The sequence below is a fragment of the Monodelphis domestica genome, chromosome 4 (assembly GCF_027887165.1).
Source record: "Monodelphis domestica isolate mMonDom1 chromosome 4, mMonDom1.pri, whole genome shotgun sequence".
Classification (NCBI taxonomy): domain Eukaryota; kingdom Metazoa; phylum Chordata; class Mammalia; order Didelphimorphia; family Didelphidae; genus Monodelphis; species Monodelphis domestica.
Genome location: NC_077230.1, coordinates 343,767,324 through 343,783,745, shown reverse-complemented (window position 1 = coordinate 343,783,745; position 16,422 = coordinate 343,767,324). Strand labels below are relative to the sequence as shown.

General features: G+C 41.5%; 1 protein-coding gene across 1 annotated transcript; it reads left to right on the top strand.

Moving 5' to 3' along the window:
- Window positions 1-10,264: 10,264 nt before the first annotated feature.
- LOC103095196 (calsequestrin-1-like) lies at window positions 10,265-16,157 on the top strand. The gene is made up of 3 exons (XM_007490955.2): window positions 10,265-10,418; window positions 13,117-13,404; window positions 15,959-16,157. The coding sequence occupies exons 2-3, from the start codon at window positions 13,140-13,142 to the stop codon at window positions 16,087-16,089; spliced, it is 396 nt and encodes a 131-aa protein (XP_007491017.1). The 5' UTR covers window positions 10,265-10,418; window positions 13,117-13,139; the 3' UTR covers window positions 16,090-16,157.
- Window positions 16,158-16,422: the final 265 nt, after the last annotated feature.

Genomic DNA, 16,422 nt, shown 5'->3' with positions numbered 1-16,422 from the left:
ACTCTAGTTCATCCAGTGGTTTTCAAAGGCAGCTAAATTGAACAAGGACTTTTCTAAACTTGATGATTGCAATAGAAATGCCAGAATTCCTAGTTAATGTTCTTGATAATAAGATCTTTTGTTTTTTAAACCCTTACCTTCCATCTTAGAATCAATGCTGAGTATTGATTCCAAGGCAGAAGAGCAGTAAGAACTAGGCAATGGGGGTTAAGTGACTTGCCCAGGGTCACACAGCTGGGAAGTGTCTGAGGCCAGATTTAAACCTAGGACTTACTGTCTCTAGACTTGGCTCTCAATCCACCAAGCCACCCAGCCACCCCTTTGATAATAAGATCTTAAAGATGGAAAGCACTTTAGAAATGATATAATTGAACCCTGGTTATGATAGGAAACCACTTGAGTTGATTACCCCAAAAGTCTTCCCTCCAGCCCCAGTGGGATACCTTTTTCTCCTTCCTTATTGTAGTGGCAAAGAAAACCTACAGATAAATTAGATAGAAAGATGAAGCATTTATTAAGCGCCCAGTGTGCACCAAGCATTATGTTAAGTGCTAGGGATATAAAACAAGTAAGCAAGACAGTCTTAACCTCCAGGAGCTTACCTGAAAGAACTCTTCATAAAAGGGTGTATTAGGGGATTATTTAAGTGAGAGATGATGATTTTAAGATCAGATCTGCCAGTCTCCTCCTTCCGCCCTTCCCTCCCTATTTGATTCTTCTGTTGGTCTCACTGAAATCAGCTCAGAGTGAGTCTTTTGGTATATCAGATAAAGCACTCTTTCTCTTCTCTAGGATTAAGTAAGGGCTTTATTTAAGAGACGGGGAAAGGAAAAGGAGTTGAGGGGAGAGAGGGTTTGGGGTTTCCCTAATACTAAACAATTCCTAAATTGGAGGATGGTGGAATATAGTTCAGATATGGGAAAATGATCAACAGGTCTTGAAGATTCAGTCACTGTAGTATAGCAGAGAGAAACCAGAGAGCCTTCCTCCTTTCTGTCTCAAGGCAAAGAGACTCAGTTTTTCAGTTGCCTCCTTTTTTCAACAGTCCTTCCTGGTCCCCATTATAAGTAGAATGTCCATCTTGATTGACAGCTTCTGAAGTCCTTGCTTTTCCAGCCTTTGCTGCAGACTTTTTCCCCATCTCTCCTTCACACATTACAAGGGAGCTGGAAAAGGGTGGGCCAAGGCTAGTGGTGGAGGTGGAAAAGGTCAGACAATGAAGAGCACATCTGGGAGTGAAGTGAACACGGGTCCAGCCTAGGGACTTGCCAATCAGAAGAGATTAGACTGGAGAGAGGCAGTCAGTCCTTCATTTCAATTTCTGTCCTATCCACAGTCTACACTCTCTCTGCTGGCATCTTTTCTGCCCACCTTCCTTACTCTGAAAATTGGCCCCTTAAAGCTCGTTTCATAGGAAAGCTTGAAATGAGATGGTGTGACATCCCTGACCCTCCCACTGAGTGTCCCTTTGAGACATCCTGTTGTCATCACTGAACGGAGCCATAACTAGTTGAAATGTTCCTGGGAAAAAGTGTGTGTGTGTGTGTGTGTATGTGTGTGTGTGTGTGTGTGTGTGTGTGTGTGTGTGTGTGTGTGTGTGTGTGTGTGTGTGTGTTTGAAGAGAGGGTAAAAGAAGCCCCGAGGACAGCCTACAACTGGACATGAAAAGAGAGCTGTTCCCAAGAGACGCCTGGAAAGACAATTGTGACTTCATGCTTTGGGGGGACAATGAGCTGAGGAGATGTTGGTGACTGAAGGGAGGAAGTAATCCCAGACGTGATGGTACCTGAGACAAAGCTCTGCTTGCCCTATGATACGGTTAATGCATTTAGATGAAGGGACCTTTGCCTCTGCCCCTCAATAATGGTGCTCATCACTTGCTGTCTGTCTCTGTCTCTCCCTCTCTCTTTCTCTCTCTATCTATATCTCTCCCCCTCCCCTTCTCCTCCCTCTCCCTTTCTCTCCACCTCTGCCTCTGTCTCATTTTCTCTTTCAGCCTCTCTCTGTCTCTGTCTCTCCCCCCACCTTTCCCTTTTCCCTCTCCCTCTCCCTTTCTTTGTCTCTTTCTCTCTCTTTCTCCGCCTCTCTCTTTAACCCTTTAGGTTCTCTCTTAGTATCAGTACTAAGCACTGGGATTTACAGTAAGGACTAGGTAGTTGGAATTAAGTGACTTGCCCAGGGTCACACAACTAGGAAGTGTCTGAGGCCAAATTTGAACTCAGGAATTCCCATCTCCAGGCCTGGCTCTCTAGATACTGAGCCAGCTTGCTGCCTCTCCCTAGTACCTTTTCACAGTAGATGCTTAGCAAATATTTCTTAATTGATTGACTCTACAGCCACCTCCAAATCTGGCATTCTATGCTATAGGAGCCCTCCCAGCTCTGACATCCTACATTCTAATATCCCTTCCAGCTCTAGACATTCTATGTTCAAGAGTTCTTTGCCTTGTGAATCCATCAAGCTAAACAATTGCCACCTTGTGGTGAAAGGCAGTAATGCTGCCCTTTTTTTTTATAGAAAGTATTACAGATATGCTGAGAGCCAAAATATCTGGATACATTTGCCCCTTTAAGAGATGGAGCCAAGAGGGCAGCTAGGTAGTACAATGGCTAGAGCATCAGGCCTGTTGTCAGAAAGATTTGGGTTCAAATTTGACCTCAGAGACTTCCTAGCTGTGTGACCCTGGTCAAGTCACTAATCTCCTTTGCCTATTCCTTACTGCTCTTCTGACTTGGAACTGATACACAATATTGATCCTTTAAAAAAAAAAACACTTACCTTCTGTCTTGGAATCAATACTAGGTATTGGAGGTAAGGGTTTTTTTTAAAGGAAGGAAGGAAGGAAGGAAGGAAGGAAGAAGAAAGAAAGAAAGAAAGAAAGAAAAAAAGAAAGAAAGAAAGAAAGAAAGAAAGAAAGAAAGAAAGAAAGAAAGAAAGAAAGAAAGAAAGAAAGAAAGAAAGAAAGAAAGAAAGAAAGAAAGAAAGAAAGAAAGAAAGAAAGAAAGAAAGAAAGAAAGAAAGAAAGAAAGAAAGAGAGAGAGAGAAAGAAAGAAAGAGAGAGAGAGAGAAAGAGAGAGAGAAAGAAAGAAAGAAAGAGAGAAAGAAAGAAAGAAAGAGAGAGAAAGAAAGAGAGAAAGAAAGAAAAAGGAAAGAAGGAAGGAAGGGAGGAAGGGAGGGAGGGAGGAAGGAAGGAAGGAAGGGAGGGAGGAAGGAAGGAAGGAAGGAAGGGAGGGAGGAAGGAAAGAAGGAAGGAAAGAAGGAAGGGAGGGAGGGAGGGAGGAAGAAAAAACACTGGAGAATGAAACAATTATTGCTCAGAATGACCTTATTCTAATGAGGGACACAAGAAGTCCTAAATACTTAGTGAAACAGTATAAAGCTAACAAATACAAATCTGGGCAAAATAGGTCAATGCAAGGTAGTTTGGGAAGGAAGGCACTAGCAATTGAGAGCAGAAAAAGCTGCATGCAGAAGATGGGGCTTGGGATTCATCTTAAAGGAAGATAGGTTCCATAGAAAGAGAGAAGCCGACCTCAGACACTTTCTAGTTGTGTGACCCTGGGCAAGTCACTTAACACCAACTGCCTAGCACTTACTGCTCTTTTGCCTTGGAACCAATACACAGTATTGATTCTAAGACAGAAGGTGAGAGGTTTTTTGTTTTTGTTTTTAATTTTTTAAAGAGGGAAGATTCCAAGTGTGGAATTCTTAGCATTCTAGGGATAGGGGATGTCTACCGTAATGGCACAAAAATGAGAGATGGAATACTGTGTGAGGAGCAAAGAAGAAGTCAGTTTGGCTGGATCAGAGAGTCTGGGAAAGAGCGAAATTTACAATAAAAATGGGAAGATACTTTGGGGCCACATACAGAAGAGTCTATGTCTGATCCCAAAGATACCAATCCAGAGCCACTGGAGTTGATTATGTGGAAAATTACTTTGGTAGCTGTGTGGAGGACGGACTAGAGTGGCAAGACATTTGAGGCAGGGAATGTTAGAATTGGAAGGGACTTTAAAATATCCTAAGTGATAGGCAACCTAGAATCTAGAGCATCAGAGCTCTCCGGCCATAGAACCCACACTATCAGGGCTGGGGGAAGCTATAAAACATGGTATATTAGTGCTGGCAGGGACCTTCTATCTAGTTCTGCAGCCCCTTTTATAGATAAGGGAAGTGAAGTTCAGAAAAGATACAGATTTACTTAAAATTCCATATTAAGTTAGTGACCAGGCAAGTTCTTAGGGTTCTTCCAGATCTTCTGATTCCAAGAAGAGTCAGTAGACTCACATAGGGTTTAGTTGTTTGTTCAGTTGTTTGGACTCTTTTTTTTTTTAAGACTCAAGTGATTTTGTCATTTCTTTTTCCAGCTCATTTCACAGATAAGAAAACTGAGGCTAACAGGATTAAGGGATTTACCCAGGGTTATATAGCAAAAAATGTCTGAGGCCGGATTTGAACTCAAAACTTCTTCACTCTAGTAGACCTGACACTATGCACTGAGACATCTAGTTAGTCTTTTATATGAAATCCAAAAGAAACATTCCTATCATCCTCTTCATCACTAAATAATTTCATAAGTTGTTATTAAGAAGTCATCGAAGTTCTCTCAATAAAAGATTGCTTTTCAAAGTAGTAACTAACATAAATATTTTCAAGATCAATTGGGAAATCTTATTTTCTGAATACTTTCTAACCTGCCCCACCTCTGTAATTTCTGTGGGTATTTATGTAGGCAGAAGAAGTTCAAGGAACTCTCCAGGGATTGGATTGAGGTGAACTAGAAAAAAGGGCTTCATCAATAAAGAGCTGAGAATAATATTTGTTTAAGTAAAAAAAAATGATAATAGCTAGCATTTAAAGAGACTAAGATTTGCAGAACACTTTACATTATATCATTTGATCCTTACACCATCCTTTATAAGGTAGATGCTATTATGATCCCCATTTTACAGATGAGGAAATTAAGGTTGAAAGACTGTTTTGGCCCAGAGTCACATAGCTAATGAGAGTCCGGGGAGAGATTCTTGACTGAGTCCAATATTCTGTCCATCAAGACTAGACCTTGCATTTTACTAGGTCCCTCTCAGATCTCTCCAGGAATCTTTGCCTCCCACTTGGTTCTTTTCAGTTGGCAAACCCGTCAGATGAGTTCCTAAGCTAAGCTTGTTGCATTGTGAACATGGAAGAACGCCATTGCTACCTTTTCCTCCTGATTTTTGGATTGCAGAGGGCTGGAAGAATACCATGAACACTGTCTGCTCTTTCTGCCCTCATTTGTTATCAGCCTTAGTTTCCATAACAGCCAGATCATAGCGATTGGTATACAACTGTCTGAAATTCTCTTAGGATATTCTCATCACAAATGCCACATTGACTCTCTCTCTCTCTCTCTCTCTCTCTCTCTCTCTCTCTCTCTCTCTCTCTCTCTCTCTCTCTCTCTCTCTCTCTCTCTCTCTCTCTCTCTCTCCCCCTCTCTCTCCCTCCCTCTCTCTCTCTCTCTCTCAAACACACACACACACACACACACAATTGACCCCAACTAAAAAAGTAGCTGACGTGCAATTCCACTGGGTTTTATATGTGTCCTTGATCAGAACCTATTTCCATGTTGTTGTTTGCAATAGGATGTTCATTTAGAGTCTATATCCCTAAACATATCCACATTGACCCATGTAATCAAGCAGTTGTTTTTCTTCTGTGTTTCTACTCCCACAGATCTTCCTCTGGATGTGGATAGTGTTCTTTCTCATAAGTCCTTCAGAATTGTCCTAGATCACTGCATTGCCACTAATGGAGAAGTCCATTACATTCAATTGTACCACAGTATATCAGTCTCTATGTACAATGTTCTCCTGGTTCTGCTCCTTTCACTCTGCATCACTTCCTGGAGGTTGTTCCAGTTCTCATGGAATTCCTCCAGTTCATTATTCCTTTCAGGACAATAGTATTCCATCACCAACATATACCACAATTTGTTTAGCCATTCCCCAATTGAAGGGCATCCCCCCATTTTCCATTTTTTTGCCACCACAAAGAGCCCAGCTATGAATATTCTTGTACAAGTCTTCTTATTATCTCTTTGGGGTATAAACCCAGCAGTGCTCTGGCTGGATCAAAGGGCAGACAGTCTTTTAGCACCCTTTGGACATAGTTCCAAATTGCCCTTCAGAATGGTTGGATCAATTCACAACTCCACCAGCAATGCATTAATGTCCCAACTTTGCCACATCTCCTCCAGCATTCATTATTTTCCTTTGCTGTCCTAATAGCCAATCTGCTAGGTGTGAGGTGATACCTCAGATTTATTTTGATTTGCATTTCTCTGATTATAAGAGATTTAGAACACTTTTTCAAATGCTTATTAATAGTTTTGATTTATCTGAAAATTGCCTATTCATGTCCCTTGCCCATTTATCCATTGGAGAATGGCTTGATTTTTTGTACAATTAATGTAGTTCTTTATAAATTTGAGTAATTAGACCTTTGTCAGAGGTTTTTGTTATGAAGATTGTATCCCAATTTATTGCTTCCTTTCTAATTTTGGTTGCATTGGTTTTGTTTGTAAAAAACTTTTTAATTTAATGTAATCAAAATTATTTGTTTTACATTTTGTGATTTTTTTTCTAACTCTTGCTTGGTCTTAAAATCTTTCCTTTCCCAAAGATCTGATATGTATACTATTCTGTATTCACCTATAAACTTAGTTTTTAAAAAGATATTTTATTTTCCCCAATACATGTAATAGCAATTTTTCTGTATGTGTTTTCTGAAATTATAAGATCCAAAGTATCTCCCTCCTTCTCTTCCCTTCCTGCTCCCAGAGATGGTAAGCAATTTGATCTGGGTTATATATGTATTATCATGCCAAACATATTTTCATATTGTTTTTTGTTGGAAGAGGATACTCATCAAAAATCCAACCCCCCTCCAAATAAAAGCCATGAGAACTTTTCTGCCCCCCATTGATGCTTTTGAACTCATTTTGTGTTACTTTGTATACACATGGCATTTATCTTCTTGTCTACTATATCTGTGTATAGATGAGGAAACTGGGGTGTAAGGGTGTTCAAGGAGGATGAGCACCTCTGGTGGTAGGCCTTGCTGAACACTTTTCAGAGCTGCTCATCCACCTTTGGGGGTCTATCTTTAACTGTGACTCCAAGAAGTTGTAGCATGCACAGTAGCCATGCCCCAATAGACTAACTGGACCAATGGGCTAACCCAAGTTGAGTGTAACTGATGGGGCTTCAAACCCACCAGCGAGTCTACTCAAGTGTGTGAAGATTTCCCTCAGCAGAATGGGAGGATGAGAACAATTTGTTCCAACAGCCACACAAGGCGGCTAAAGCAGATGCTATGGAGTGTTTAGAACATGGTCAAACATCCAAGATGCCAAGGTCATCGGTTGCATCCTGGACCATCACCAGTCCTCCTGACTTCTGTCTTGCCATTGGACTTGGATGACTCTGGAAGAGAAAGTGAGGCTGATGACTTTGTCCAACTCTGCCTCACTTAAATCCAATTTATTCACAAGTCAAGATATGGCCCTGTGATGTCATTGGTTCTTTTCAGAAACAAAGGACAAACCAGGACAATCTTTAGGCAGAAGGTGAACTCCTTGAGACCAAAGACTGGTTTTGTTTGTTTGGTTTTTTTGGCCTTTTATTCCTGGTCCCTCACACTGTGCCTGGTACATAGTAATTACTGAGTAAAATAAATGTTGAATGACGGAAGGACTTAATAAGTATTTGTTGATGATATAACCTATATCAGACTATTTATTGCCTCAGGGAGGGGGAGGGAGAGAATCTGAATCTCAAAATGTCAGAAAACAATTGTCAAAGTTTCTGCATGTAATTGAAAAAAATTCAATTAAAAATCAAATTCTTGTTAAATTGAATTAAATTTAAGCAATTTGGATGGGTCAGAACAGTCTGCTGTGACTCTGTTTCTCCTTCCCAGCCTTGCTCTGAAGCTCTACGGAATAGTATACTCCAAATCTCTCTTTTTACAAGTGAGTAAACTGAGGTCCAGAGATGGGTTGCAACTTGTCCAAGATGTGTATGTAATAGAACTGTCATTTGAATACAGACCCTCTCATTCTGAGTTGAGCTCTTGATCTATCAATCTGTGGAATGATGAGGATCAGTTCTGAGTCCACTGAGAAAGATGAGGAATTTGTATCAGGGATTCCGAGTCTCTAAACCACATTGTCTTTGTATCATAGAAACCTAGAACTTAGAATTGTGGATCTGCAAGGAACCTTAGGATTTCCCAGAATTTGTCACTGATATGAGAAAATGGTCAACAACTATTTATTAAATATCTTCTCTGGGTTAGGCATTGTGGTAAATACTGGGGCTAGAAAGAAAGGTGTAAGCTAGTCCTTGCTATCAGGGAGCTTATGGTCCAAGGGAGACATTATATAAACAAGATATATAGAGAGTAAATTTGAGAGAATCAGCAGGGGAAAGTCACTAATACTAAGGGGTATAAGGAAAGACTTTCAGTAAAAAGAGGGGTTTGTTCTGAGTCGTGAAGCTAGCCAAGAAACTGGGAGCCAGAGGAGAGGGGAGGGAGAGCATTCCAGGTATAGGAAACAGTCAGTAAAAAGCCCTACAGAATTGGGAGATGGATGGAGCATTATGAAGGCTATATCATAGAGTCCATGAAGGAAAAGAAAATGGAAGAAAACTTGGAGAAGTAGGAAGGGCCCAAGTTGTAAAAGGTTTATTTTATTATATTTGGTTTTGGATGGTGTTTGAGTAGGGATGTGATATTCCTTAGAATCTGGAAAATCACTTTGGTAGCTGAGTGGAGGTTAGACTGGAATGTGGAGAGTTGGGAGGCAGGGAGGTCAAGCAGGAGGCTACTGCAATAGTCCAGGCACGAGGTGATGATGGCCTGTGCCAAGGTACAGGCTATAAGAATGGAGAGAAGGAGACTCAGATGAGAAGATAGAAAAAAGAAGACTTGGCAACCGATTAGATATATAGAGTGAGTGTGAGAAAGATGTTCAGTTTACACTGAGTTTGGGAGCCTGGGGAACTGGGAGGTCCTAGGATGTCTTTGACAATATTAAGGACGTTTTAGGGGAAAAGATTAAGAACTCTGATTTGGGCAAGTTGAGGTTGGGATGTTTATCAAGATATCCAAAAGGCAATGCTAGTGCAAGACTGGAGTTCAGGAGAGAGGTGAGGGATGACTAAATAAATCTGAGAACCATCTGCAGAGAGATGATAATTGAACCTGTAGGAGCTGATGAGATTGTCATCTCCCCAGACTCCCCATTTCCATTTGGGTTACGAAGCTCCTAATAGAGCCAAGGCTTTTGTCTCAAAATCCATGGAGCTGGAAGATCATTTTGTGCCCTCTATTGACCTTGACATGGCTCAGGTGGTAGTGGTGAGTAAAAAAGACACAGAAGCGTGATGGGAAATCAAAGTGATGATGTCGGTGACACCAAGAACTGAGTTGATGTTTGAGCCATTCAATAAACATTAAGTACCTACTATGTGCCAACCTCTATACTAAGTTCTGTGACTAAAGAGAAAGACAAAACCATGGTTCCTGACCTCAGGGGACTCTAATTCTAATCAAGGAGGTAACATGCAAATAGCTCTCCATCTAAGAGCTATATACAGGGCAAATGGAAGGTAGAGGGAATGGGTGAGGGATTGGGAAAACTGGGAAAAGCTTCTAACATAAGGGGGGCTTTTAGCTGAGACTAGAAGGAAGCCAGGAGGTGGGGGTGAGGAGAAAGCGCTTACCAGACATGGGGATCAACCAATGAAGAGTCAATGAAGAGATCAAACAAGTGTGGTCAAGAGACTGATTGTCCTGTGTGAAGGACAGCATGGAGGTCAGTTATTGCTGGCTCACAAAGTCCATGCAGAAGGGTATAAAGAGTGGGAAGTCTTGAAAGACATGTTATAAAGGAAGGGCCTTAAAAGCCTAACAGAAGATTTTCCATTTGATCCAGGAGGTAATAGGGAACCAATGGAATTTGTTGAGTAGTGGAGCAGGATGTGGTCAGACATGCATCTCAGATCTTTGATGTGCTTCCTGTCATGCCCCAGGAAGAAGAGGCGAGAGCATCTTTTCATTATTATGGCCTCATTCCTGGGGTTGCTGTTTCTGGGTGTGATCTTTTAGGTTAAGATAGCACACTGAGTCTGGTTAAGCCCTGTGATGTCATGAATACTCCAACTGGCCCAAGTCCTGCTGACCGGCAACCCCTGAAAGCTGGAAGCCGCTGCCTCTATGACCTCAGCTCAGCCAGGCCATCTTCTCAGTGACCTCATTAGCTCCCCTGGAGTTCACCTATTATCTCTGAGCCAACTCCTCCCTGCCCACTTCCCTCTCTGATACTCCCCAATCAACACTGGAGTAAAGCTGTCCTTGCTGATGATTGGAGGGTAAGTAAATCCAAGACCCCTGGCTTCTCTTTAGTCACTTAGGGATGGAACACTCAACCTTTTTCCCTCCAAATTCAGGTCCCGCCATCAAGCCTAGATGAAGACCTTCCTGATCTTTCCTGCTCTCCACCGCCCCCCAAGTCCTTTTGCCATCCATCCCAGCCTTCCCAACTACCTCTCTGCTCTGGGCAATTGATGGAGATTCTTTTCCTTTCTCTAGAGATCCAGTGACACTGGCTGTGTTCCTTGCACAGGGCACTCCCAGGTCCCAACTCCATTCCTTTGTACTGGTTTTCTCCATACCTGGAATGCATATCCTTCTGGCTTCTTAGAAGACTTAGTTTAAAGCCATCCAAAACAGGAAGCTTTTCTTGTGTGCCCCCCACCACAATTGATTGCTTTCCATTTATGTAGCTATTTGGACAGTCTCTTGCCCCTATTGAAGGAGAGAATCATGCTTTTTCTTTGTATCTTCAGGACTGAGTATGGTACCCAGCACATAGTTAGTGCCTAATAAGTGCTTGTCCACTGACTGATTGGATGAGACTGCCTCTCACATTTTTCTAAAAGTTGAATCATAAGGTTCAAAGAGCAGCTCTGCTCTCTACTATCTATGGAACCTTAGACAAGCCACTTCTCTGTGGGCCTCAGTTTCCTTGGAAATAAGTCGATTTGGAATCAAGAGACTTGGGTTCCAATCCTGGATCTGACATTTACTTGCTTGGATTTTAAATAAAGTCACTTCTTCAGAGCTTCGGTTTCTTTTCTCATATTATGAAAGGATTGAACTAGATTCTGCCTTTCTAGCTCTGACTTCATGTTCCTCCCATCCTCATGCAGCTCATCGTACATCCCATTTCCACTGAGTGATTGGAATTCAATTAGATCTGATTAGTGTAAATAACGAATTCCCTAAAGTGGTGGCATGTATTTAAATCCACACTATTGGAAGTTATAGTTATGTAAAATATGGTCACTGGTTCTTGGCCCAATGAGCAGAAGGTCTAAAGGGAAGGGTAAGAGAAATAGGATAAGAATTTATTGAGCACCTACTATGTGCTCCAAACTGTTGCTTTAGAAATAGTGTCTCATTTTTATCCATATGAGAATTCTGCAAAGTAGATGCAATTATCTCCATTTTGCATTGGAGGAAACTGAGGCAGACAAGAGAATAAATAACTCATCCAGAGGCCCACAGGTTATAAATGGGTCACATGGCTCTATTTAAGGTTCAAGCAAATAAATGTCAGATCTAGGATTGGAACTCAAGTCTGCTTACTCCAAATTGACTGCTATTTCCAAGGAAACTGGAGCACAGTAGATGGACTATGTGGGCCTGGAGTCAGAAAGTCCTACCTGAAACAGATTTACTTGAGCAAAGGCACCTAAATGGCTTTCTACTTTAGTTTTCTTATTTGTAAAATGGGAATAAATAAACAGCAGAAACTTCACAGGATTGTTTTGGGGATCAAATGAGTTAACCCATGCAAAGTGCTTTGCAAACCTTACAGTGCTATATATAAAATGCAAGGTAGCTATTCAATATGGCAGCTAGGTGGTACGGTGGATAGATTGCCTAAAAGACTGATCTTGCCAAGATCAAATCTGGCCTCAGACACTTAGTAGCTGTATGACTTTGGGTAAGTCACGTAACCCCGTTTGCCTCAATTTCCTCATCTGTAAAATGAGCAGAAGAAAAAGTCAAGCCACTCCAGTATCTTTGCCAAGAAAACTCCAGATGGAATCACCAAGAGCTGGTCATAATTGAATTATGATTCGACAGCAACAAAATAGCTATCAGGCAGTACATTTGGGATGAACTTTGTCAACTGCTTCATCCTTCAGTACAGGAAGAGCTAGAAAGCCCCCATATCAGTGCAGTAAAGAATTCTGGCCTTGGAGTCAGAGTCTAAAGGCCTTATTGCTGTAAAAGGATGTGAAAGCTCATCTAAGCCAAATCCAATTTATACGTTCAAGGAAAGGTGGAATGAATTGTTCAAGGTGAATGAAGTACTCAAAGTTCACACCATCCTGTCTCATTCATATACCACAGAATTGGGGGACTTGAGTTCTTATTTTACTTTATCTATTTTTATTTTTTTAATCTTTGTCTTCTGTCTAAGAATCAATATTACAATGTATTGGTTCCAATGCAGAACAGCGGTAAGGACTAGGCAATGAGGATTAAGTGACTTGCCCAAGGTCACCCAGCTGGGGAGTGTCTGGGGCCAGATTTGGACCCAGAACCTCCCATTTCTAGGCCTGCCTCTCTATCCACTGAACAACCTAGCTGTACCTGGAACTGAGTTCCAATTCTTGTTTTGGCATTAACGTCCTGTATCATATTAGATGAATCACTTCCCTTTGAACCTCAGTTTCCCATTGTATAAAAGCCAGGGCAAGTGGTCATTCTTGCACCATTTACCTCATAGTGTCTGGATGGAGGAAAGTATTTTGCAAACCCTAAAATACTATGGAAGTTGTAGCTGTTAATATTATTATTTATGATATAGTTACTATTTGTATAACTATTATTTATTATATTTATAGGATCTATGTTACACATTATTTCAATAAATCAAATGTATATAAATTGTTTCTGGAAATAAAATGTATATAAATTATTTCTAGAAATAACCTATTATTTATAATTATTATTATATGTCATTACGGTGACTACTTTTTGCTTGCCTTCCAGGCCTAGTGTGTGTAGCAGTGGCTATGGACCAGCATCTGACCAGTTCTCTGGATGAACTTGTGGAACATGAGCTGAGGAAATTTAAGAGGAAACTATACCACATCGCACTCAAGAAATGTTATAAGCCCATTCCTTGGGGGAAATTGGAACCTGCCCACTGTGATGATCTTGCTCAAATGCTGGTCAAGTATTACGGAGAAAAGTATGCCCTGGAGGTTACCTTGAAGGTTCTGAAAGCCATCCACCAGCAAGATGTGGCCGACATGCTCCTTAAGAAAATCCAGCAGGGTGAGTCAGGGCTGGGACTGAGCCTTTCACCATGATGGCTCCCCAGAAAGGGACCTGTCTTCTTCCATGGGAACCGCCTGGTGTCAATGGAGAGCGGGGAGCATTCAGACAGGAACCTAGCCAGTTCTCATCAGCTGGCAGTGCCCCTTGCTACCTGAGCAGCCCAAGCCCGTCCTCAACTTCCACCCAGGCCAAATGCATCTTTCCTTCCTCCTCCTAGAGCCCCTGCTCTACTGGGAACACAAGAATGAACTATAGCTCCTTTCGTATGACGTTCTGACCAAGTAAAAGATGAAGAGGCTCCTTTAAGGGTCCAGTTTGAGGAGGTAGCGAGGTGGCTCAGTGCATAGAGAGCCAGGCCTAGAGATGGGAGGTCCTGGCTCCAAATCTGGCCTTTGACACTTCCTAGCTGTGACCCTGTGTAAGTCATTTGCCTCCCTTTGCCTAACCCTTCCACTCTTCTGCCTTGGAACCAATATACAGTGTTGATTCTAAGACAGAAGGTAAGGGTTTAAAAAAGGAAAACAAGGTCCAGTTGAGAAAATAATCCCATGTGTACTCTGTAGGGGCAGGATAAGGTGATAGACAAAATCCTGAACAGTAATTGCTTTAGCTGTGAAATTTCACAGGGTTTCCCTCTACTGTGACCCTTCCCGAGTGGGGAAGACAGAAGGCATCACATCATCAGTGTTGGAGACATCCCTAAAGTTAAGGGTCACAGCTAGCTCATGCTAGCTATTTTCTGAGGGCTTAGCACAAAAACCTTGGCTCCAGTTGGGCTTCTTTCAGTTTTCACAACTCAGCTCTTTAATACCCCCAAATTTCCCTGGATAGGGTATGCTGGATTAAACTAACTCTGTGGATGTTAGGGCAATTGGTGGAAGTGGTCCAAGGTCTTATTAGACGTTATAAACCTCAGTATCCCATTGTATAAAATGGGCCAGGGTTGGGGCATTCATTTCTTTTAAACCCTTACCTTCCAACTTAGAATCAGGACTGGGTATTGGTTCCAAGACAGAAGAGCAGTAAAGGTCAGGCAATGGGGGTTCAGTGACTTGCTCAGAGTCATAGAGCTAGGAAGTGTCTGAGGCCAGATTTGAACCCAGGACTTCCCATTTCTAGAGGCATTTATTCTTGACCTATATACCTCTGTGGAGGATCCATGTTTCTGTCTTTCAAGGTTATTTTGCTTTTGGTAATATGAAGATATACTTCAATAAGAGTTTGCTAATCACATCTCAAAGGACCCTAGGATTCAAGGAAGATAATGACTTGCTGATATTATGGGGAAGCTAGTAGGCACTGTGGATAAGGTGGAAGACTTATCTTCATGAGTTCAACTCTGGCCTCAGCCACTTACTAAGTTGTGTGACCTTGGGCATGCCACTGTTGGTCTCAGTTTCCTCATTTGTTGAATGAGCTTGAGAAGACAGTGGCAAACCACTCCAGCATCTCTGCTAAGAAAACCCAAAATGGGTCCCCCAAAGTCAGACACAACTGAACAACAATATTATGAGCTGTTGTTGTAGCACATAAATTCCGTAGTGCTTTATAGCATTTTCTTGCCTCAGTGAGGATGTAAAATGGTTAAAGTAATAACAATTGCATTAGATATCACTTTAATGTTTGTAAAGCACTTTGCTTATTTCATCCTCAAAACTACCCTGGGAACAAGGTGTTCTAATTATGAAAATCTTACAGATGAGGAAACTGAGGCAGTCATACAGCTAGCAAGTATCTAAGGTCAGTTTTGAATTCAGATTTTCCTGACTCCAGGTCCAACGTTTTATCCACTACATCTTTTAATTCAGTAGAGACAGGATGGCCATTTATTGGAGGATATTAGGGTAGAGTCCTCTTATTTACGTGTGGATTGGCCAGGGTGGGGGTCCTTTCTAGTTCTGAGATGGTGAAATTCAGTGGAGTGGGTGGAATTATTAGGCTCGTTTTACTGGTGGGGCCATATAGGCTTAGTGTGTGCAGTATTAGTAGTAAATGTTCAGAACTGAGACTACAACCCACATCATCTGTCTCCAAGTTCAGCATTCTGTTTACTCTTTATTTGTTGTCATTCTGTAATTTTAGTCATATCATGACCCCATTTGGAGTTTTCTTGGTAAAGATACTAGAGTGGTTTGCCATTTTCTTCTCCAATTAATTTTACAGATGAAGAAACTGAGGCAAACAGGGTAAAGTGACTTGCCCACATGTAACATGACCATCTGAGGTTGGATTTAAACACAGGTCTTCATGACTCAAGGACGAGCACTCTGTGTACTGTGGCACCTCCTAGCTTCCCCTTACTCTTTTATGCTGCTCATTGAATTAAAAATCCATTCCTTATAACTAGCACTCTTGTAGGTTGTAAACCAGAAGAGTACTATGATAGCGGTGAACTGAGTCAGGAAGACCTGGGTTCAAATCCATTTATCCCAATGGAAATTGAAGGGGCGTGGACTCAGTGATGGACTTCCATCTTAAATCTAAGGAAGGACATTTTTGTTTCATATCAACAAAGGAATTGGACTTTTAAAAATGTTCCTTTCTTTTTCAGAAGGAAGTGATGAGAATGATGATGACAAAGATGAAAGTGATGAGGGTGAAAGTGATGAAGATGACACAGATGATGACGAAGAGGATGAAAGTGATGAAGATGATGAAACGGATGATGATGAAGAGGAGTAAGATGATAATGGAAAACACTGGAAAAGAGATGATGAAGATGATATAGAATAATAAAATCTTACACTCAAGTCACTGGGAGTGCTTAGAGAAATAGGGAGTTTGAAAACCATGGAATCATAACATTTTAGAATCTTAAGATCATAACATCTAAAGATCATGTCACAGAAGTTTGGAATAATAGAGCTGGGAGGGTCCCTGGGTCATGTAGCCCGATTCATTCCTGAGAATCCCCTCTACAACTTAAGACACGCGACCATCCAACTTTTACTCAAAGACCTCCATGGCAGGGGAACTTGATAACCTCCCAAGTAGTCTATTGCCCTTTGGACAAGT

Coding starts and splice junctions, on each gene's coding strand:
- LOC103095196 (XM_007490955.2), top strand. CDS start 13,140: ATGGACCAGCATCTGACCAGTTCTCTGGATGAACTTGTGGAACATGAG. Junction 13,405..15,958: donor CCTTAAGAAAATCCAGCAGG/GTGAGTCAGGGC, acceptor TTTCTTTTTCAG/AAGGAAGTGATGAGAATGAT.